Source organism: Theropithecus gelada, chromosome 8, assembly GCF_003255815.1.
Source record: "Theropithecus gelada isolate Dixy chromosome 8, Tgel_1.0, whole genome shotgun sequence".
Lineage (NCBI taxonomy): Eukaryota > Metazoa > Chordata > Mammalia > Primates > Cercopithecidae > Theropithecus > Theropithecus gelada.
The window spans coordinates 31,546,739-31,571,805 of NC_037676.1; the positions used below are offsets into that span (position 1 = coordinate 31,546,739).

Sequence of the window (25,067 nt, forward strand, 5' to 3'; positions counted from 1 at the left end):
GGCTCATATGCCTTTATTTATAATTGTGATGAGATTGAAAATCCCAAAAGCTTTGATGAGCTAGGCAATTTAGCTGATCTTTGCATGCACTCCTGTGAGGAAACTCTTGGCTACCTAATTTTCGATTCCAAGGGTGTGGAATGTCCTAGCGTAAATAATTGAGCAGTCTACAATGAATAGAAATTCTCTGTTCTCTGATGATATACTATTATGAACTCTGTCCCCTTACCTTCCCTGCTATGTGCCTCTTATTGCACCACACTTATGCAGGGTATTCTGTGCTCACACAGGTATGTGTCAGCCATGACCACCCCGGCTCGTATGTCACCTGTAGATTTCCACACGCCAAGCTCCCCCAAATCACCCCCTTCGGAAATGTCTCCACCCGTGTCCAGCATGACGGTGTCCATGCCTTCCATGGCGGTCAGCCCCTTCGTGGAAGAAGAGAGACCTCTACTTCTCGTGACACCACCAAGGCTGCGGGAGAAGAAGTTTGACCATCACCCTCAGCAGTTCAGCTCCTTCCATCACAACCCCGCGCATGACAGTAACAGCCTCCCCCCTAGCCCCTTGAGGATAGTGGAGGATGAGGAGTATGAAACGACCCAGGAGTACGAGCCAGCCCAAGAGCCTGTTAAGAAACTCGCCAATAGCCGGCGGGCCAAAAGAACCAAGCCCAATGGCCACATTGCTAACAGATTGGAAGTGGACGGCAACACAAGCTCCCAGAGCAGTAACTCAGAGAGCGAAACAGAAGATGAAAGAGTAGGTGAAGATACACCTTTCCTGGGCATACAGAACCCCCTGGCAGCCAGTCTTGAGGCAACACCTGCCTTCCGCCTGGCTGACAGCAGGACTAACCCAGCAGGCCGCTTCTCGACACAGGAAGAAATCCAGGCCAGGCTGTCTAGTGTAATTGCTAACCAAGACCCTATTGCTGTATAAAACCTAAATAAACACATAGATTCACCTGTAAAACTTTATTTTATATAATAAAGTATTCCACCTTAAATTAAACAATTTATTTTATTTTAGCAGTTCTGCAAATAGAAAACAGGAAAAAAAACTTTTATAAATTAAATATATGTATGTAAAAAATGTGTTATGTGCCATATGTAGCAATTTTTTACAGTATTTCAAAACGAGAAAGATATCAATGGTGCCTTTATGTTATGTTATGTCGAGAGCAAGTTTTGTACAGTTACAGTGATAGCTTTTCCACAGTATTTCAGCAAAACCTCTCATAGATTCAGTTTTTGCTGGCTTCTTGTGCATTGCATTATGATGTTGACTGGATGTATGATTTGCAAGACTTGCAACTGTCCCTCTGTTTGCTTGTAGTAGCACCCGATCAGTATGTCTTGTAATGGCACATCCATCCAGATACGCCTCACTTGTGTATGAAGTTTTCTTTGCTTTCAGAATATGAAATGAGTTGTGTCTACTCTGCCAGCCAAAGGTTTGCCTCATTGGGCTCTGAGATAATAGTAGATCCAACAGCATGCTACTATTAAATACAGCAAGAAACCGCATTAAGTAATGTTAAATATTAGGAAGAAAGTAATACTGTGATTTTTTTAAAAAACTATATTATTAATCAGAAGACAGCTTGCTCTTACTAAAAGGAGCCCTCATTTACTTTATTTGAATTTTTTTTTCTCTTGATAAAAAGCAACAGTTTTAGGGATAGCTTAGAAAATGGGTTCTGGCTTGCTATCAGGGTTAATCTAACACCTTATGAGAGGACTCAATGTCACTTTCTCTCTGGGGGAATGATCCAGCAGCTTATCTAGTTGACGATCAAACCATGGCTGATAAAGGTGCAATCCTTTCTGACTTGTAGTTTTCACTGATTTTGAAGCTAGTGATTGGTTGTGTCTTCTCGGCTCAAAAAGAGGCATATTACGGCACAAAAAGTCCAGCCCAGACAGCACATGCAGCATTTTGTCTGAAATACTTCCGGAGTCAAACATGCCTGCTGTAATAGCGGTGACTTGTCATCATAGGGAAGTATTTCCATTGTAAAGTGTTCAGAAGGAGTGACTGTATAGGTGGAAAGACGCTTGGTGACTCGGTTGAAATTTTAAAATGTGGGTGACCACTCCTTTCTCCCCCTCTTTGTCTTGTATTTTTCCATGTTGCGTTGATCAGGTCATAACTGTGCCTGAACATTTTTATCAGGAATGGCCGATGTGTATGTGATTTGGGATCACAAGTAATGATTCATCAGGAAATGTCGATCCTGTTGGAAAGATTGCACCTTTACTTGCGGAAGTGACCCCCACCTGTGTCCTGACCTCTCCATTGATAGGCTCTCTCACCCATTTCCCCCACCTCCTTTAATTTTTGCTTTACTGTCATAAAGTAGGACTAAGATTGGCCTAAGCATTGCATGTTCTCTTGTGATGATAAATCCAAAGGAAGGCCTATAAATATTAACATTTGAAATAACTGCTAATAAAGGAAAATGGAAGAAAAAAAATTATTTGAAACACAGAACCCATTTCATGGCCTGTATGATACCTGTTAAATCAGGGCTGGAGCTTTACTTAGGTTTCACGTGGCCTCTTAGGAGCCATGGGACAAATGAGAAACAGGTTATCGGGGAGTTCATGGAGTCAGTGAGAGTAATTGCTTCTTTTTTGTGGGTGAACTGAATATATTTCTTCACCAAATCTTGATGTTAACAATTAAGAAGAAGAAATGACATGGAAGTAGATCTCAGCAGAAAAATGCAGGCTGGGGGTGAGTCATGTTACGCTCCCACATGCTCCTACAATCCACACAGATGCCTGTCTGCGGATTCTTGAAGTTACTGTTACTATTTAGTATCTCAAATTTTCCCTCACTGTTCATATGCCACTTTCTCTGTGCTCAGTGGTATCCTCATTTGCTTTTTAACCTACACTGAGGAGCCTTTGCAAGTTGCACTGATTTTCCAATTCTGCAGAAATGAGTAAGCTCACGGCATGGGGAAGAAGACAGTCAGTCCAATGAAGTTCTCTAAATTATTTTAACATTGCCTTTGAAGGCCTTGACTCATCCTTAGCTATTTCAATAAAGAAATTCCTACCATGAATTTAAAACCCTAAAAATTCTGTTTAAAATTATTTGGGCATTGGGGAACTCAGATGTCCCATTGTGGTAGAATTTTAAAAATAAATAGAAGTTTCTATTGAGAGTCATGGGCAACATGTTTCTTACAATGAGAATTGCTATGCATTTTCAAATTGCAAATATATATGAAAATTGAAGACAAGAGGAAATTGTATTTCCAACTTGACTCTAATCACTCACAGAGGTGGCTTATTATTATAGTTGGGACGTCCTTTGCTCCCTTTATAAGAAAAGCCAATTGACTGCTCAGCACCACCTGCCATGGCCACTTGATTTGTGTTCACAAGGGTATCTCTGTGATGCTTGTCACGTCACTCTTGACCACCTCTGTTAATAAATTCAGGCAGTGAAGTGGCGATCGGAGTGTGACCTTATATTCCCAGCATATGGAAAGCTATCTTGGGTTTTAAGGTGGTAGAGATTGCCCAGGAGTTTGACAGCAACTTTGTTTCCTGGGTCGAAAATCGTATCCCACTGAGGTGTATGCAGTGGAGCATAATACATGCAAATATATGCAAAACTCCTTTTGTTTTACCTAAGATTCACTTTCTGTCTTACTTTCCCTTCCTGCTTAGTATGACTTTTGCCCCCAAGAGTGCCTGGACAGCATTCTAGTTTCTACAAAATGGTCCTCTGTGTGGGTGAACGTGTCCCAAACCTGCTCTCTCTTCCTTGTTTCAGTGTGACTGTCTTGATAGAGGTGGAGTTTATCCAGGGTAACTTGCTCAGTAACTATTCCTTTTTATGGCCTGGGGTTAAAGGGCGCATGGCTCACATTGGTGAAAATAAGGAAGGCCTGGTCTTATCTTGTATTAATAGTACTGGCTGCATTCCACCAGCCAAAGATTTCTATCTGCAAAGACCTATGAAACACTGAAGAGAAATGTAGGCAGAAGGAAATGGCCACATATCACAAGTTCTATTATATATTCTTTTGTAAATACATATTGTATATTACTTGGATGTTTTCTTATATCATTTACTGTTTTTATGAGTTAATGTCAGTTTTTACTCTCTCAACTTACTGTGTAACATTGTAAATAACATAATGTCCTTTATTATTTATATTTAAGCATCTAACATATAGAGTTGTTTCCATATAAGTTTAAGATAAATGTCAAAAATATATGTTCTTTTGTTTTTCTTTGCTTTAAAATTATGTATCTTTTCCTTTTCTTTTTTTTAAGAATAATTTATTGTTCAGGAGAAAGAATGTATATGTAACTGAAACTATCTGAAGAATGCACATTGAAGGCCGTGAGGTACTGATAAACTAAAGAATTTATTATTCAAAATACTAAGCAATAAGTAATTGTGATTTATTTAAAGTTTTGTCCATTTTCCATGAAAGACATACTGCAATAAAAATGCTACTCTGTGGAGACCTGGGAGTGTTGCTCAGCAGACTACAGCTTCAGTCTGTTAGACCAGCAACTTTCATCTCATTCCCATAGTTGTGCTAATTCAGGATTGTGTTCCATGGACCCCATGATCAGCTTGTCTATCCGTTGCTTCTTGTCTGTCCATTGCTTTTGCCACACCACCTGTTCTTAAATCATCTCCTCCCCACCGATGCTGTTTATCACTTTCTTCCTCGTTGAAGAGGCCACACAACCAGACAGTACTATGCTTCCTTTTTCCTCCATACACAATACCAGAGAGAGAATATTCTAGAGCATGACTGCCTGGATCCCGGCTGTTGCTATGTTTTGTAGTGACAGTAAGAAACTCCTTCAGAGTAAAGAAAATGACAACGTGCCATTCAATCTCGAAAGGCAACGAAAAATGCTTTCATGGTTCAAATAGTTCAATGGCCCATAGTGGCCTAAAAGGCAGCCGGTTAAGACCTGGCCACACTAAGCTTCCCTATAGCATCAGTTAATTGACTTTCCATTGGGCCCACAATTTATGGATTCTCAATTTCAAAAGAGGAGAAAGCCAAGTTGGGTTCATTCCCCTTTTTCTGTCAATAAAACAAATCAAACTCATGTCTATCTAACTGCTCAGGGAGGAGCCTTTGAATGAGAAAATTCTCATATTCTAAGACTGAGTCATAGAAATGAGGGTATTACTTTTCTTATTGCAATTAACCTAAACAAAAGCCATATTTTAACAAATAGATATTTGCATGGTACTTTTCACATATTTCAAACATTTCACTCATTATTCCAGGTAGGTTAAGAGCTTCTGAAGTATACGGAATAGAGGTCAGCATCCTTTGGGGTAAACAGTGGCCTCCTTTGGAGTTTGCGGGTAACCTGAGACTTCCCACCAACGTCCACCTCCATCTATGTACCCAATTCCTATTACCTAGTTACGGCTCCTCGAGGATCATTTCCAAACACTCTGTATGTCCAGGAAATTTAAATTGTAACTTTTGACTGAGCTAGTTTTTCCTATTTATATTAATACATTTTCAAAAATGCTTGAAATCTTCACATTTTCAACAACTTTAGTTTTCATGCACATACAAACACATAGAGAGACAAAAATTCCAAACACTCTCCGAAAGCCACCACACTCTTTCACTTGCTCTATAGTCATTTAGCCAACCAGCCACACAGAGAATATTTAAAACTTCAAGATTGAGACGTTATTCCTGGGTTTTGCTGAGGCTTTGTACCCAAATTGAACACGATAAGCAGTTATTGTAGTGATTTTGGTTAAAATTGTTTGGGATATAGTATTTGAGGTAGAAGCACGTGTGTGAGGGAGGTGAGGTGGTTTGGAAAGAGTGAAGGCTCACGTGCAGCCAGATTGAATGTCTGGATAACTACTATAATTCTTCCTTCTTGGCTGAAACCATGTTATCTCTTGATTTTCAAACCCAGGTTGGCTCTGGAAACAAGCAAACCTGAGTCTTTCTAATCTGAGTCTTCCCAATCATTAGATTTCTTTTCTGTCCTAACGATGAATGACAAAATGACTTGATGTTCACAGTTTGGGGTTAAGTAAGGCAGGTGTGAAATCTAGAGACTCAAGATGCTGGAAGGAGTGGAAAGTTTCGATGAGTTTATATGAATCACTTTGCACTCTATGTCTGGCTTGTCCTCTTTGAAACTGATTTAATAAAATAAATATATAGGAACTATTACTCCAAAAGATTAATTTGGCAGGAAATACCAATACTTTCAGTTTATGAAAGACAAAACTGTCTTGTTGCTGCAGGAAGCTGCAATATTCCTAACCTTTAAGGTTGTTGTTGAGCAGGGTGGCCATGCCCCCTCCCCTGTAGGTATCTTCAGGCTCCTGTTGACCTCCTGGTACTATAATTGTTGGTCTTCTCCGGGTAGTTATTGATTTTGAACTTTAATGTGCTTCAAAACTTTATCCACCAGGGAAATAGGAAAAGAGTTTTGTTACCTGTAGGAAATCTATTGTGATCTACCTGAGCTTTTTAAAAAACAGACCAGGAGAAGGAAATTAGTAATTTTTAAAGAAGAGACAGAGAATGGGAAAATAGTTTCACCCAGGATCTCTTTCTAACCCTTTCCCTTCAAACGAACTTATTGGAACAGAATTGGAAAGAAGAAAAGACATCTCTGCCCACCCCACAGGATGCCGAAAAGGCTAAAGAATTACCTCTGTAGATTTAAACATTTTTAATGGCTTATGTATAGATTTGCTAACATAGAGAGAAATGAACTATTAAATAAAAATCACATTTCATGATATTTTTATGGCCTAAAAGCATCCTTTATCTCTTTGTTGTTCTCTTTACATGATATGGTAAGTGATGAGGAAAATTTAGGCTCAGGAAGGTTAAAATATTTCTTGGAGTTACATATCTAAGAGAGCTGCAGAACTGACACTTGTACCCAGGTTTTCTGACTGCAAATCCAGTTTCTTTATATTGCGTTCTTCCTCTTTTCCTGCCTCCAGCAGAAACGAGTTTTTAGTTTTCAACCTTTGTGTGTACAGTATGTTACATCTACTGCTAAGTTTCTTTTTAGAAGAATGTGAGTCCTTCTAGCTTTGGTTTAGAGTGATTCCAGAAGCCAATTTGCTTGGCTTAGTGATTCTATGCACCTTTCCCTAAACTTAGCTTTCCAAGGAAATGAAGTGTAGCAGTGAGAATGAATTCACAATTTCGACATGTAGGTAGCATCCTAAAGTGAAAAGAGGAGGAACTCTGTGGTCAAAGCACTCTCCCCACCACTTAGAAACTTACTGACTGTGGACAGCTTCCTCCCCCAAGTTTCTTTCCTGATTTACAAAACTTTGACGTGATCAGGATTAAACTTAAATACGTGTGAGGAAGCTTGAAAGTGTCTAACACATAGTGAGTATTCAAATGCCACCTTCCATTTGCTCCTTCCCCTCCAGGTCCTTAAGTTTTGGAATCTAGGTTTCTCAGTTCCAAATGACCTGGTCTACATTGCACAAATGGATCAAATAAATTTTATGTTATCATTTCTCCAACATAATGCCAGTAAGCAAATCCTTTTTAATAACAATTGTATGTTGAGAAACATATCACCAAACAACATTTAACTTTGTAGCTTTAATAAGTTCTTTAGGTTTGGGTTTTGTTCTTGTTTTCTGAGACAGGGTCTTGATCTGTCACCCAGACTGGAGGGCAATGGTGCAATTATAGCTCACTGCAACCTCCAACTCCTAAGCTCAAGCAATCCTCCCACCTCAGCCTTTCAAGTAGCTGGGACTACAGGTGTGCTCCACCATGCCCAGCAATTTTTTTTTGTTTTGGTAGGGACAAGATCTCGCTACATTGCCCAGGCTGGTCTTCAATTCCTGGCCTCAAGTGATCCTCCTGCCTCAGCCTCCCAGAGTTGGAATTACAGGCATGAGCCACCACCCATGACTTTATGTGTTTGTTTTTTTGATGCAGTATAAGTTCAGCTTGCTTCTTATGCAGCCATACTATTTCATGTTAACTCCCATTTTTAGTAGCTTATTACATTAGTGTTTTATTATTAATATAATTTAACAGAAATTTACTAAACCACGACTGTGTGGAGTTGTAATAATACTACCTCCAAACATCATTGCAAACATCTAGAAGAATGAACAAAAATGATCCTAGATTGACAGTATATGTGTTTGTCCTAGTTTCTACCCAGGATGTTCAGACATATTCCATTTCTTTAAAATATATATATATATATACACACACACACACACACACACACATATATATATATACATATATATATATATATATATGTGCCTGGTGCGGTGGCTCATGCCTATAATCCCAGCACTTTGGGACGCCAAGGCAGGCAAATCACCTGAGGTCAGGAGTTTGAGATTGGCCTGACCAACATGGTGAAACCTCGTTCTCTACTAAAATTACAAAAATTAGCCAGGCATGGTGGCTAACGCCTGTAATCCCAGCTACTCAGGAGGCTGAGGCAGGAGAATCACTTGAACCTGGGAGGCAGGGGTTGCAGTGAGTCGAGATCGTGCCATTGCACTCCAGCCTGAGTGACAAGAGTGAAACTCTGTCTCAAAAAAATAAAATAAAATAAATATGTATATATATAAATAAAATAAAATAAATAAAATAAAATTTATATATATATATAAAATCCCACCAAAAATCTGCAGCGTGACCGAATTAGTCTGGTTTCAGATTAAATTCTAAATGTGAGAAACCACATAGCTCCCACTTCCTCTTCACTTCCTCTTCACTCTTTACTCTGTGCATAAAACAGGGTATTTTTCTCATCCTGGGTATGAAGCAATTAATAATTTATGGATGTAGCCTATTTGGATTCAATCCCTTAAAACTTCATACTACATCCAAGGTGAGGGTGACTTAGTCTCTGATATCAATCATCAGGCTTGTAATATAGGCTTTGTTAATGGCAGGAGAGTCAAATATAACTTTCCATTCCTTATTCTTCATTTAAATAAAAAACTTTAGCTCATGACAAAAATAATTCATGAGGACATTTTATTATTTTTGATATTAAAGAAATAATATCCTAGATGTAAACTTTGCACGTTTCTAATTATTATCATGAGTTGAGCTAATACTTGTCTTCTAGTCCCTAGACGACGATTCTTTTTTGCCTTACTGGAGGAGCCCTTGTCTTGAAGTGAGATGCTTCAACAGTAGAGGACTTCTAGTTTCTCCCAGTTGAGACTAAAGTGAACTTTTCATCTTCTTCAGAGGAAGGGGCTTCCTTGATTTGTACTTTTGCAGCTCCTCAGTTAACAACACAATTTTATCTTGGATCCCAAGTTCTCTTCACCATTGAGAATAAGGAAGAGAGAAAATGCTGTGCATGACAGTCACCTACTCCAAGCTCCCCAACCCCTTGTAACCAGGTATCTTCCAATAATGAGATGATTCTGCCCTCACTCAAGAGTCTCCCTTACAAAGATTCCATCCTCCCTTTACTTTATTTTTTTTTCCTGCAAAACAAGGCCTCCTTTAGTACCTCCTTAGTTTAAAACCCTTATCTTCCCAGCTCTTCCCTTCACTGATACCTCTGATTTCAAAGGCTCTGAAGTCCAAAGACCACACAACTTACTGTGAACAGAAATTCAGTCAAAATTATTGGGGTTAGAAAGAATTTAGAGAAATTGTATTGAACTGGACAGTCCTCTTTGATTAGTGGTGGCCCTTTAGAAAGTTGTAAGGCAGAGTCCCATGGTGTTTCATCTTTTCCATGATTTGCTTGAGCAAAAACTTCTCTTTCACAACACGAAAATATGCTAATCCACCACACGTTTTGGATTCTGCTCTGTTTGCCTGAGGTGTTAGATCTCTAGCCAGGACTGTGAAGGGAAGGAACTTGAATCCTTCCTGTTGAGCTATTAATGCAGAGTCAATGAGATGAAAGGTTTCACTCAGGGTCAAAATCATGTCAGTTATCAAGCAAAGGAGCAACTAAGGGGAAACATCTCCTCATCTGGTTAGTGGAGCCACATGCCACCCACTGATCAAGCCAGACCTGAGCAATATTCTAGATTTCTCCCTGCACATCTAATTGGTGACAATGGTGATGGTACCACTGATAGGTCAAACAAGTTCACTCCCTCCTTCACAGCCTCACTACTTTGGCTCTTGTTTATGCTCTTATCATCATCTGTCACTGGGTTCCATATGCCTCCTGACTTGTCTTCTTCCTTTCACTCCCCTGGGCCATCCTTCACATCATACTAGAAGACTCTGTCTAACTTGCAGACCTTATTGTGTCAATCTCCTGGTTATGGCCCCTCCATGGCTCCCCACCTGACACAGGAGGCCCTTCTCAGTCTGGCTTCCGTCAATCATAACTTGTCTCCAGCCTTCATTCTTCATTCTGATCTTACTGTTTTCTAGTTCCCAAATACACCACACCAGTGTTTATGAAACGCTAATCCTTAGCATATGAACTTTATGGTTATTGACATATTCATGTACCACCTGTATTAGTTTTTGCATACTGTTTATTTTTAATTGACTACATTTTGAACTACAATAAAGTGATTTCAACTAAAACTTTGTATCAATGCTGTGAATGGAAAACTGCTATCAGTTGCCATAATAAAAATAAAACTGTAAAAATAAATATAATAAAAATGAAGTTCTAACCAGATACTGTTGCCTGCTCAAAGTTCTGAGCAGTAAGCCTGTTCCGTGTTTGACACAAAGCGAGTTCAGAAAGTGTTAGAGAGATAGAAAATATTTTTGGGAAGCACGGAAATATTTATTCTGAGTTAGCCAGGATTGACAGGGAGTTGATAGGGCAGTTACTTCTATGGTTTTGTTCAATGTTATTTAATGCTTGATCCTAGAATCATCCCGCATACAACATTCAGCCACCTGCATATCTCAGGAAGCACAGTATTGTGCTTGCTACATATCCCTGCCCTTGTTCCGTTTTGCTGGAGCACCCTTCTCCATTCATCCTCCTGACAAACTTCTTTCACCCTCTCTCTGGATAAAGAGAGTTTCCCTCTCTGGGAATCCTTCCATGACCTATTTCCAAGTTTCCAGACCTTGAGTGTTCCTCAATTGCTATCTCATAGCATGCCATACACTCACTAACACAGCATTTTCCATCTATCTCAGAACTTGTAGTTAACTGCAACTCCTCCCTCAGCAGCCCATCCATTCATTGAGGACAGACAAAGACACTGTTTTATTTGTGTATGCCCAGAGCCTAAGACAGTGCCTGGAATATGGTAGATGCTGGACATCTAGAGAATATATCTCTGGCAGCGAGAGACTCAGGGTATTTACATAGGTTGGGAAGCACATGAGGAATCTCGGTGATCATAGTCACCTTTAAAGCTAAAACCAAGAAAAGAGTAACCTGTAAATTGTTACAAGAAAATCAGAAACACAGGAGTAGAACCAAGCTTGCTAAGTCATGGTCAAAAACACCATAGGTCAGAGTTCAAGGAATGAAGACTTCAAAGTTTAGACTAGATTTTGTAGCGAATGCATGAGTACTAAATGTACCTTTATGCTTGTCTTGGCTCCCTCTTCACCCAAGAACCCAAGCTTAAAATTAACCCTTCATTTCTGTTTGTCCTCCTTCCCTCCCACATCTTCTCAAAGTCTCGAAAATAAAGCCCTTTAATTGAGCATCCTTCACTAGGTCAGTTTTTTTTTTTTTTTTTTCTCTCAACTTTTATTTTAGATTTAGAGGATACGTGTGCAGGTTTGTTTACATGGGTATATTGTGTGATGCTGAGGTTTGGGCTATGAATGATCCCATCCCTAGGTAGCGAACATAATACCCAACAGATAGTTTTTCAACCCTTTCACCCCCTAGTAGTCCACAGGGCCTATTGTTCCCATCTTTATGTCCTTGAGTACCCAATGTTTAGTTCCCATTTATAAGTGAAAACATGCAGTATTTGGCTTTCTGTTCCTGTGTTAAAGCCCTTAGGATAATGGCCTCCAGTTATATGTGTTGCTTCAAAGGACATGATTTTGTTCTTTGTTCTTTTTTAAATAGCTGTGTAGTATTCCATGGTATATATGTACCACATTTAGGTCAGCCTTATAAAGAAGATTTCCTTACTGACCGTAGCATTAAACCCCACCTAATTGCTCAGTCCTTTGAAGAGGTACAAAGATATCCTTGCATAGAACAAGCCCACAAGTTTTCCAAATGTGTAGGCTGAGTAAAACATATGAAATGAACATGCTGTATAAATCAGTGAAATATGTAACTTGTTATTCTGGATAGAATGCTGATTTGTAAGACTAAGTGTTCAGGGATATTCTAGGTAATTCCACTTCTTGGGTAGGCACAGTATAACTATTTGCAAGGGAGAGGAAGGACACCTAATATTACCACAGAAAACTTCTTTTCCCAGTAGGTTTCCAGTCTGGAAATGTAGTCTTCTTTATTGATTGAAAAAATCTGTCAAATTGTCAACTTAAAAGTAAGGTTTTTTTGTTTATTGGTTTACCCAGTGATTCTAAGGCTAACTCCAAATTTTGTTACCTGAAGATTAAAAGAATATAGCCATGTGGGTTCTTTAAGCTTTCCTGTCCAATATATAAGCCCAGTTTGCTACCTGCTATCAATGGAATTTTATGCAACTTTCTTTTTTTTTTTTTTTGAGACGGAGTCTCGCTCTGTTGCCCAGGCTGGAGTGCAGTAGCCGGATCTCAGCTCACTGCAAGCTCCGCCGCCCGAGTTTACGCCATTCTCCTGCCTCAGCCTCCCGAGTAGCTGGGACTACAGGCGCCCGCCACCTCGCCCGGCTAGTTTTTTGTATTTTTTAGTAGAGACGGGGTTTCACCGTGTTAGCCAGGATGGTCTTGATCTCCTGACCTCGTGATCCGCCCGTCTCGGCCTCCCAAAGTGCTGGGATTACAGGCTTGAGCCACCGCGCCCGGCCTGCAACTTTCAACTTTAAAGATAATTGGATAGGAAGTACCTACAGAGCTTTTTGAAACTTTCAGTGAAACGGCATGTCCCTGGCATGGAGTTGATCACACCTGCAACTCCTGCCAATCTGTGCTTGTCAGACTCAGAATTCGTCTCCTAGGCTGCCTATTCAGTGATGCCTGAAGGTGCCCACACCTGGGGTAGCAGATAGCCCATTGCTCATGACCTCTTAAATTCCCCAAACCTAAAGTGCAGCAGGTTGACAACCAGGTTGATAGGGTTAAGCTTTGTGTTACCACCTAAATCTCATCTTGAATTGTAATTCCCAGGTGTTGAGGTAGAGACCTAGAGGGAAGTAATTGGATTATGGGGGCGGGGGTAGTTTCCCCCAGGCTGTTCTCATGGTAGTGAGTGAATTCTCACGAAATCTGATGGTTTTATAAGGGGCTCTCCTCCCTTCACTCCTCACTCCACTGTCCTCCCACCTTGTGGAGTAGGTTGTGTTTACTTCCCCTTCTACCATGATTGTATGTTCCCTGACATCTTCCCCAGCCACGTGGAATGGTGAGTCAATTAGACCTCTTTCCTTTATAAATTACCCAGTCTCCAGTAGTTCCTTAGCCCAGTGTGAGAATGAATTAATACAGTGAATTGGTACCGCAGAGAGTGGGGTACTGCTATAAAGATACTTGAAAAGGTGTAAGCAGCTTCGGAATAGGGTAATGGGCAGAGGTTGAAACAGTTTGGAGGACTCAGAATAAGACATGTGGGGAAAGCTTAGAACTTCCTAGAGACTTGTAGAATGGTTTTGGTGAAAATGCTGATAGTGGTATGTGCCTGGCAAGGTGTCATAGCCCCAGCAGTGGGAAGTGGTTGACACATGGGTTGGTTAGAAAGACTTTACCAACAACAGTATAGGATTGAAAAAGGAAAGTTTATTAGAAAGGAAGAACACTACAAAAGGGTGCAACGGAGCACCTCAGTGAGAGGACTGAGCATACCATGGTGGATTTTTCCTTGGGAGCATTTATGGACCTTAAGGTGTGAGCTTAGGTTTGTGAAATGAGTTTTGGCATGGCATTGCAGAGATGCAGAGAAATTTTAATTATTATACTCATCAAAATTGAAAGAGGCCTGGAACCAGATGCCAACTTTAGATACTAAGGAAGTTTAATTACTCTTATTTTTCTAGATAAGGAGTTTTGCCTCCAGATGGTCTGTTTGATAGTCACCAGGTGGTCTTTGCTCCCCTTTAAATTCCTCAGACAAGGAGTTCTCGTCTCTGGGGCTTGTTCAATGGTCACCAGGTGATTTTGCTCTCCTCATTTTCCCTCTGACAAATATTTTGGTCAAATCTTTGACCCTTTATATTTCCCCATGCCTCATGTCTGTCTACCTGCTGCCTATTGGGGTCTTAAGAAAGAGAAAACACTATAGTGAAGAGGGGCATCGAGCCTGTCTGGCTACCTCCAGCTGAAAGGAGAGCATTGGAGGGGGTAGGTTGCATTTTTCCCTTTCTTATTCTCTGTCACGAAAGGAACGAAGGGTCATGAAAAACTTGCTCAAGGGTGGCAGGTAGGGAGAAACTAAATTCCATCAAGGGGCCCCATGTAAATGGAAGTTACTGTTGTAGGCTGGTATTAGGATTGCATAGTCACTTGTAGGTGGAATCTCTGTAATCTGGAAGATACAAACTTAGTAAAAGATTAAAAAGGTAGGGACCAAATACTAAAAGGATGCAAGGAATGGAAGAAGCCAAGTGATTTTTGGAAACCAATCAGTAACAGGTTTGATCCACTCTAGGTTACTTTGGGAAAGTGTGTGTAACCATCTGGCTTGTTTGAAAATGTCTTGGATGTCAGTCTCCACTTCTCCAAACACATTTATGTAGGTGCAACAGGTTTTGTTGATGACAGCACAGTCTCCTCCTCATTCAGCTAGGAGGTAATCCAGAGCCTGTCTATTATCAAAAACCATTCCTGCTAGTGAGTCTAAAGACTTTTGTATCGCTGATATACTTGCACCAGTTTTTGCTAAGGCTATTTCAAGGGAGGTGGTAAGCTCTCATAGTATGATTTTATGGTTAGTAAAACCTACACAAGGGGCGAGAGTTGCAATAGTTTCTACAACTCCCGTCACAAGAAGTTCTAGGCCCTTTCGTCCTCTTGAATGAAATTCTGAGTAGGAAGTTACGTTCAGGACAGCGATTTAGGTGGGAGCTATTGTTCCCAGAGTACAATCACCATAATGAAGAGAATGATCAAGGTGGGTGATATGGTTAGCCTTTGTGTCCCCACCCACATCTCATCTTGAATTGTAATCCCCGGGTGTTTAGGGAGAGACCTGGTAAGGAGCGATTGGATTATGGGAACAGTTTTCCCAAGGCTGTTCTCATGATAGTGAGTGAGTTTTCATGAGATCTGATGGTTTTATAAGGGGCTCTTCCACCTTTGCTTGCCACCTGCCTCCTCGAGAACAAGGTGCCTTGCTTTCCCTTTCACCATGATTGTAAGTTTCCTGAGGCCTCCCCAGACATGCAAAACTGTGAGTCAAGTTAAACCTTTTTCCTTTATGAATTATCCAGTCTCTGATAGTTCTTTATAGCAGTGTGAGAATGAACTAATACACAGGTATTTAAATATGAACAACCCAGGGACTTGTACATGGTTAAATCTATAAAGCCAGAACATCTGTGCTCCAAGGCCAGGTCAGTGGTTTATTTATCTTATAAACTCACAGTCCAAAAGATTAATAGAGAGATCCTGTCTCTATAAAAAATTTAAAAATTAGCCAGTCACGGTGTTGTGCACCTGTGGTCCAAGCCACTCAGGAGGCTGAAATGGGAGAATCACTTGAGCCCGGGAGGTAGAAGCTGCAGCGAACCATGATCACATCACTTCACTCTGGCCTGGGCAACAGAGTGAGACCCTGCCTCAGAAAACAAACATAAGATTCAGAATAAACCACTTAGATGAGTATAACTCTTTCCTTTGAATTCACAAATCGAGGATGTAAAATGATTGAGCTTGTCCACAATCACTCAGCCAATAAAATGAAGACCTGAAGAGGAGCTGACAGCTCTTCAGCCATTATGAGGCCATGTGGCTAGCCATTCTTTAAAGGCCCTGAAGAAAATCCAGAGAGTAGTAACTTCCTGCTCTTTCTTGCTGATACTCACATGTCAGTGTTCCATGTTGGAAGCTGACGAACATTGTGCAGCTTTCTCTAGAATTTGCCTATGTTATGGTAAAAGGAAAATATGGTATAAAGAACGTGAGCTCTGAGACCAGTGAGATCTAGGCTTACATCCTTCCTCTTTCACTTGGACGGTTTGGGCAAATTTACATCCTTGAGCTTCAGATTCATTGTAGGGTTTACATTTGATCGTTTTTCTAGGCAAGCTTTAGTACAGAGCAATGCCATATAGTAGGTGCTCAATAAATACCCTGTCCTCCTTTGGGGCAATTTTCTTGTGTAGGAACACTAGCTTGTCTGGCAAAGAGAAAGCAATAGGCACTGTTCCCGAGCTTAGCAGCCTCGCTGATTATGGCAGGTCCTGCCCTTCCTGCAGAAAGCTCCCCTGGGGAAGCCAGGCAAGAATGTGTGTCTTCAGGAAGCTGGGGTCCAGGCTCTGCTGCCAGGATGGAGGCCCATTTTGTTCCCCCTGCTACATCAAAACATAAGAGTACAAACTTACTCAGAACTGAGTTAGCCCAGTAGAACAGGTGTTTCGTTTTCCTTGAGAAGAAAACAATTTTATGAATTCAGAAATGGAAATGATAGTTTGCTCCATCCAATTAGCAGGAGCTAATTTAGATTTCAAGGTCTTTGTGTACAGGGGTCCTCCTCCTTCATGTGCCCAGCACTTTGGCTGTACTCCCTCCCTGCGTCTGTGACTCAGCATTCATGCCTGCACCGTAAACAATTATGATTTCCATTTTAGGATTTCGTCTCCTGGTGCGGTGCTACAGTCCCCATTTTTAGGAAATTGGTGCTTGGCAAACGATGAAAAGTTTCACAGAGTATGAAGGTTATGGCACAGTTTTCTCCTGCCTTATGGCTTAATTTAATTAGATATTCTGTAATAGCTCTGCAGCAGAATTGTGCTGCAGAATGGGCTCCATTTTGCCCTATGGCCACTGCAGGAGCAGAGGAACTACAAGATATGCTAGATGACTCATCAGCTGATGGGAAATGCAGTGAAACCTTTGCCTTTTCGACAGGATCAGGCAAGGTGACTGAGAAAGCATCCCTGGGAATAGACACCTGGTAACTCAGCATGTACAAGATCATTTTAAAACATGCTTACAGTAAGGTAATCAGCAAAACCACTGTCTGACCTTGAAATTATTCTGTGGTTGCTGGACCTTGAAGACACTGATGGAGGCAGCTAAGTCCAGCTGTCTGGGACTTTGATCAACTATGTCTGCCCTACTCAGTGTAGCCAAGACCTCCCTTAGAGCATGTTCTCTAGGGCAGGAGGTGCAAGCAGAGAAGTCAGGAGACCAAGATGCTCTTTCTTATTCTGGCAGATACCGAGTTACCTCATGCCTTTGCAGGCTTTCAGCCATGAGCAAATTCTGATATTTATTATCCTTACTGGGGACACTCAGCTTCACAGATTTTGTTTTTCAAACATGAAAAAAAAAAAATCGGCCCCAAAGTCACAGAATGTTTTGGCGGCTATGTTCAGACTTGATAGAAAGGCATCCCCATGGGGATGTAGCTTTTGTCTGGTTCCGTTTAATTTGCTATCTTCAGAAGGGGAAGATGGAGAGATAACTGGTTGGGTGGGGCTATGTGATGGAGATTTTCTGTTAAGATGAAAATGAGGGGAGCTTTAGGTAGGTGACAGATGACTTCGTAAGAGACTGCATGTAACTAGTCATCCCAGTTATGAACAAGGTTGCAATCTAAGACACAAGTGACAGGTGGCCTAGGAGGCAATGCTCACATGTAGCCAGTTGGTACAGTCATATTCCCTTGCAAGGTTGTAAAGGGGACCACTCTGTGTTACTGCTCATAGCCATGGCTACACTGTCTGCCTGTTAGATGTTTAAGAATTAATCTCCAGTATTTTCCTGCAGCCCTTCCAAAATGGATCCTTCAAGAAGATTCATGCAAACCTCATTCCTTTACTCAAAGCTCATTCTTTAATTCAACAAACTTACACTGAGTGTGTGTAATAGGCACAACACTGGACTAAGTGTTGGTGATGCAAAGAGTAAAATGTATGTTATTTAAACTCATCTAATCCTTCTAAGAGAACACATTCTAGTGCTGGAGACTGACACATAAACTACAGCAATGTGTTCTGGATACTGACACATAAACTACAGCTGAGGAGGTTATGCTTCAGTGAAAAGAACAAAGATTTAGAATCCTTAGCCCTGTATTTATTACCAACTTCACCCCATAGGTGCATGTGACCCTAACCTTGACGTATTACTGAACATCTTGGAACCTAGTTTATGTACCTATAAGAGTTGAATAGTCTTAAAAGAATATTGTGATGGTTAGGATATATAAATATATGTATCAGTGTATATATATAATGATCACATCGTGTATATATATCACATATATAGGATTATGAAGGTTATGGCGCAATTTTCTACTGGCTTAAGGCTTAATTTAATTAGATATTCTGTAATAGCTCAGCAGAATTGTACTGCAGATATATTTATCTTATATATATCCTATATGTATATAAAATATTAGGTTGGTGCAAAAATAATCACAGTGAAACTGACCATGTGAATATATATAACAGAGCAATTGCTCAGTTAATAGTTTTAATGAGAATTTAAAGGTCCAGTGATAATATCACAAAGTGCCACCAGAGCACAGAAGAGGCAACTACTGTCTGAGGTTTATAATTTAGCTAGGTTTGAAAAGAATTGTTGCTTACCCAACCAAGAATGGGATAAATTATTTTTCATGAGCAGATGCCCAGAGAAGTGGAAGAGCAGGGTCTTTTCAAGTAGGTGTGGTGGTAAGTAGTTAGAAGTGGATTCAAATATAGGGCTGATGTAGCTAACTGGGACTAAATTTTGGAGTAAGTTCATTGTGTCCACCCTGGAGGCAATTAATAAGCAGGGTGACTTGTTCAGAAATGGGATTTATAAAATTGATTCTGGAGACCAGGATGCTAAGGCAATAGAGTAGAGAGGGAGTGGGAGAGAGCAAGATGGAATTTAGAAGGTGAAGGTAATGTTGTACATGAGTGGTGATGGCCTGAATCTAATATGGATTCGTGGCAAAGAAAATGGAGAGTAGAAAATGGAGTGAGGAGGAATTTATGAGGTGGAGAGAAAGCCCTGATGACTAAGTGGACGTGTGGTGTGAGGTGGTAGAAGATCCAAGGATGTCATTGAGCTTGGGTTTTGGAAAGGTTGCCAACATCTATTCTAAGAAATTGGACAAAACACTCTTCACCCACTTAGAGAAGCCCAAGAGGTAGGGACTGAGACAAGCCCAACACCCTATTAATTGGCTCAGTCAGATCCTGATGGTAGCTGTGGGCTATTCATGTTGTACTGTGCTAGCATTGCATGCATATCATCACCTAATCTTTAGAGCAATGCTATGAAACGGGTATCATTCTCATACTATACATAAGGAAACTGAGGCTCAGCTGTGTTAGGAATCTTGCCTAATTGCATACAACCAGCAACCCTTGGAGCTGGAAATCAACCAAGATTTGCCTGATACCAAAGGCCCTGATCTTCACCACTTCCCTCTATCTGTTCCTCTTACGGAGATGCCTACTACCTAGGACTCATAAAGAGGATTGCCTCTTTAAGAGAAGATCATGCCTCTCCACCATCACAGATTATTTCCCTTGGTGCAACATGGGAGAACAAATTCTGACTGAAGCCAGGTTGTCTCTCTCTCTTTTTTAAATTACTTATTTTTAATTTTTGTGAATACATAGTAGGTGTATATATTTTTCTTTTAAGTTACTTATAATAGCAACATTTGACTTAGGGATAAAACTCACTCTGTCCCCATTATCTGTATTCATTCGTTCACTCGTTCACCAGCCACCATCAGTCAGTAGCATTCCACCAATGCTCTCTGCTCTCCTGGCACTGTGCCAGGCTCTGTGTCCACTGTTTCATGATTTTTTAAAATTTTTATTTATATATTTTTGAGACAGACTCATGCTATTGCCCAGACTGGAGTACAGTGGTATGATCTCAGTTCACTGCAACCTCCACCTCCCAGGTTCCAGTGATTCTCATGCCTCAGCCTCCCAAGTAGCTGGGACTACAGGTGTTTGCCACCACACCAGGCTAATTTTTTTGTATTTTTAGTAGAGACAAAGTTTTCCTATCTTGGCCAGGTTGATCTTGAACTCTGGGCCTCAAGTGATCTGTCTACCTTGGCCTCCCAAAGTGCTGAGATTATAGGTGTGAGCCACCGCAACCAGCTTGAAGATTTCTAAGATGCTTCTGGAAACTTCCCCTGCTGACTGTCCTCATCTTACCATCTTTTATGGAAAAAGCATTTCCCTCTTGGCATTCTGAGAGTTCATAGAGGAATGAAGCCTCCTTTCCATGTTCCTCCATTTCTGACATTGCTGGAAATGTTGCAGGTTTTTTGTTTGTTTGTGTTTGTTTTGTTTTGTTGACAGTGTTTCACTCTTCTTGCCCAGGCTGGAGTGCAATGGCATGATCTCGGCTCACGGCAACCTCCACCTCCTGGGTTCAACCTATTCTCCTGCCTCAGCCTCCCAAGTAGCTGGGATTACAGGCATGTGCTGCCATGCCTGGCTAATTGTATATTTTTAGTAGAGATGGGGTTTCTCCATGTTGGTCAGGCTGGTCTCGAACTCCAAGCCTCAGGTGATCCGCCCACCTCAGCCTCCCAAAGTGCTGGGATTACAGGCGTGAGCCACCATGATCAGTAGGTCACTTTTAACTTAACATTCTAGGAGCTGTGTTGACACATGTCCTACCGATCAGTCTTCAGGGAAAATAAGGTTTTAATCTCAATCCAGCCTTCCCAGGGAGTGGTAAACCCTCCACATCAGGGAGGACCAGGTTGACCTGCCAGTGGGTTAGGATGCTTCAGGTGTGACTGTTTCATCTGTGGAATATGGTGGTTTGCAGAATAAGTGCTACTGGATAATTCTGGTCACCCAGATACTCATGCCTACTTTGCAAATTAGGTTTACTCCCAAAGTGAGTGTACTAATGGAAAGCAGTTTGTATGGCTATCAAAATACAGTCACTACTACAGACAACAGTGTAAGCCTGACCATCATGAATGAAAATCACAGACCTCAGAGTTGAAGATCAGAGGGTAGCTAAAACTTTCTTCACTATAAATTGATAGAATTTTTCTACAAAGATCAAATCATTGCTTTTCTTAGGTTTTCAAATTATCTATTGCAGCCTGCACCACGTTATATTATATTCACATTTATGGCTGACTTCCAGCTAGTTGTGAGCTCATAGATTTTAGAGATTATGCTGGGTTCACCTTTAGCCCTAATGCTTAGCACTATGCCTGGAACTTACAGGATCTTAACAAATATCATTCAGAGCTACTACTTTATTTATCATTGTCAACAGGGAAGATCATAGGGCTCTACAGAAAAAAACCAAAACAAACTCTTAATTCATTCAAGGTTCTTCTCTGTACTAGTCTTAACCAAGATGAATGGTAAAAGAATATGTTTGCAGCAGGGTGGAGTGGATAATTTCATAAATGAAGATGGATTATAATATTATGATATTGTTCTTTTATTACATATCTATCATAAAAGAAAATAATCTTACTAAAGAATAATCTTTGGTCCTTTCAATTAATGTAATAGAGACTCTCAATTTAGCTGGAAGAGAGATTCAGTCTTGCCTGAGCACGTCTCTGGAATTGGTGGGAGCAGCTGCCAGAGGCTGTTTGCATATGGATTGAAGGTCCTCTTGGGAGAGTTCTCGTTCTGAAGGAAGAAGTTGCCTGGCAACAAGAGTTTGACCCATGGAGACAGCCTTACCCAACAGAGGAGCAAGGAAGCCTGACTACTGTGTGATGTCTGTCACCTCGATCCCTCTCCCAGCAGGATGACAATTTATACCTAGGTGCTATAGAGAGTAGAGAGTTTGAATGTACAAAGTGGGGGAAAATAAACTTGCATTACTAATCTTTTTTAAAAGAGTGGAGTACAATGCCATGCTTCAGGATCTCTGTGATAAACTTAAACCTAAATAGAAGGGAAGCATCCCTGTTCTTTTTTTTTTTTTTTACTAGAAAACAGTTTGGGTACGGTAATGTCACCAAAGCATTCATGACAATGCATGGCAAAGCAGCAACAGTACCAGGAGGAAGACTTTGAAGCCCAGTGGAGAGTGAAGAATAGACCCCTGTAGGATGTGATAGTATCCAGATGATACTCATTGGAACACGGAAACACCTAGAATAGAGTAGCAGACAGAGTGACAAAGTGATACTCAGCAGAGGACTGAGGGGGAACAGTTGCACCCAGTGGAACAGTGAGTGGATGGAAAATAATGGTACTAGGGGGTAGATGTGAAGCAGCATCGTTGTCTGGGATAATATCTGAGGTTCGTGGTCTCAATCCAAGAAGATCGAGGACACGGACACGCACACGGAGTGAGTTTAGAAGCTGAGGTTTAATAGGCAAAAGAAAGAGAAAGGAAAACAGCTCTCTCCCTAGAGTGGAGGGGGAGAGACAGAGTCGCCCCAATGGGAATCCCAGCCTGCCTACTGAATGTACCAGATTTTATACAGAGGCTTGAGGAGGCGGTGTCTGATTTATGAAGGGCTTACAGATTGGTTGCACCAGTTATGACATTTACGTAGCATGTGAGGAAGGCTGGCCACCCCATCCCAATCTTATTATGCAAATGGGTTTTCTACTTGACTGGCACCATGTTGTCTGCTTCTTACTGTACACTTGGTTGGAAAGCAGAAGGGAAGATGGAGCCACAATTTTGAACATGCCTATTCCCAGGTAGCCTATTCCTACTGGCACAGCTGCCGGCATTCACCTGTGCAAGCTTCTAGCTTGCTTGTCTATGTCTGCAGCTAAATTTTACAGGCTGTTCTTTGTTAGAAAAGAAAATGATTTGGGGGCTGCTTTTCATTGAAAGGAAAACCTTACCTTAACTATCTACCTAAATGATTTCTTCTTAACTCCTGTATCAGATGTTGGTGTCAAAGGGGGAGCCATCAAAGGATTCTAGAGCTCTACTATAAGCCTAATTGAAATAACAACTGCTACTGGACTTAATGAGATCATGGATCTCTAGTCCAGGATGTGAGAAAGCCTGCATCCCATGGCCGTGCACAAAAAGTCGCTGATAGTTAACTTTCCTTTTCCAAATGGATTTTGTTTTATTCAACATGGTGCTTTCTTTAAATAAATTCTTTCACAAACTGAGGAATCCTACATTAATTCAAATATTTAATTTATATGCACGTGTTTTCTCCAATTTAGTCCCACAGGGAATTCAGTTAGCTTATAAGAATGCAAACACTTCAGCAACTTATAACAAATTCAGAACAAGTGAAACAACTACATTTAATCTCTCTCTACTTTATTTAAACTTTAAATTGGGATTTCAGCTATAGCCATAGTGTAAGATGTATGTGAATTTTTGTTTCCACAACTTCTAAGCTCTTTGACTGTTCAGTGTAGTGTTTACACTATTGGGTGAGAAAAATCAGTTTAAGAGACTGAGATGCTAACACTCAAAGAGGGCAAATGAGTTCACTAAGTTGTACCCAAAATTTCTATCTTTTCCTAACATGTTTTTTTCTTCATTTCCTTCTTTTGCCTGATCAAATAACACGGAGAAAGTGGTCCTATTTAGTAAATTGAAATACATCTCTGATACCCAATGCAATACAGCCAATAAGTGTGCATTGTACCCGATGGAATTGACAGATGGCTGCGAGGGCCAGGTGAGGCAGTGACTGAGCTGCCCAAAACAAGTGTCAGTGAGTGGCTACATTGATTTTAAGAGCCTATCAAGTAAGCAGAAATTAATAATAAAAACAATCAAGTTTAAATTTCAGCTTGTTTGGAGTACGAATCCTTGATACAAAAGGAGTGGGATAATATTTTTTCCTTGACGCTTGGGCTTCCCAATGAAGTTGAATTACTTTCTACCAAATGGGAAATGTTATGCATTTTTGGGACAAAACCCAGATCAATGCAATATAGAGTGTGTTCTTTTTATTGGTGTTGTATTCTTTATTGTCAATCCTGGAATACCAGATCTAGAAATAATATGGGAGTAGACTTAGAAGGAAATTAGAATGATCGAATTCCATCTATATGACAGGAAATGTCATACATTATTTTATTTTGTATATATAATTTTAAGCTTTACTATTATTTATTTATTTTGAGACAGGGTCTTGCTTTGTCTCCCAGGCTGCAGTGCAGTGACATGATCATGGCTTACTGCAGTCTTGACCTCTAGAGCTCAAGCAATCCTCCCACAAGAATAGTTGGGACCACAAGCATGTGCCACCACACCTAGCTAAGTTTTGGTTTTCTTTGATGGTGACGGGTTTTCACCATGTTTCCCACGCTGGTCTTGAACTCCTAGGCTCAAGTGATCTGTCCATCTTGGCCTCCCAAGGTGCTGGGATTACAAGCATGAGCCCCAAGCTTTCCTATTTTATCTCTTCATAAGCTACTCCAAAAGTTGGTGGCATGTATTACCTGGTAATTTTTGAATCATAAATGTCAACACTTTTAGGGGTTTGCAGGAACCCTCCAGCTGATGAGTGAGATTAATCAGAGCCCACCATCCACACTTCAGTGATTTTGTTCTATTTATTTTTGCATAGCATTTTATAATATAAATTACATGTTGTAATAGTATTTTAAAATTTGGCTATACCTGAAGTGCTCTGAATATATCTTTCAAAAATGTCAAGACTATATGCAACTATCAAAAAGGTGTCTGAGGTTGAAGCCACCCTCCTTTCATTTTATTTTATTTTTTTGAGACTGAGTCTCACTCTGTCACCCAGCCTAGAATGGAGTGGTACCATCTTGGTTCACTGCAAACTCTGCCTCCTGGGTTCAAGGGATTCCTCCCTCAGCTCCTGAGTAGCTGGGACTACAGGCATGCTACACCATACCCAGCTAATTTTTTG

General features: G+C 40.6%; 1 protein-coding gene across 16 annotated transcripts in view; it reads left to right on the forward strand.

Annotated features, from left to right (window-relative positions):
* The window catches only part of NRG1 (neuregulin 1), a 1,129,346-nt gene extending 1,124,847 nt beyond the window's left edge, over window positions 1–4,499 (forward strand). For 14 of the 16 annotated variants that reach the window (XM_025394184.1, XM_025394185.1, XM_025394177.1 and 11 more), the window contains one exon: window positions 291–4,499. In XM_025394184.1, coding sequence (XP_025249969.1) covers window positions 291–945 — 655 coding nt within the window. In that variant the 3' untranslated portion in view covers window positions 946–4,499. The remainder of the gene's footprint in view (window positions 1–290) is intronic. The other 2 variants (XM_025394170.1, XM_025394172.1) reach the window with 1 other exon arrangement.
* Window positions 4,500–25,067: the final 20,568 nt, after the last annotated feature.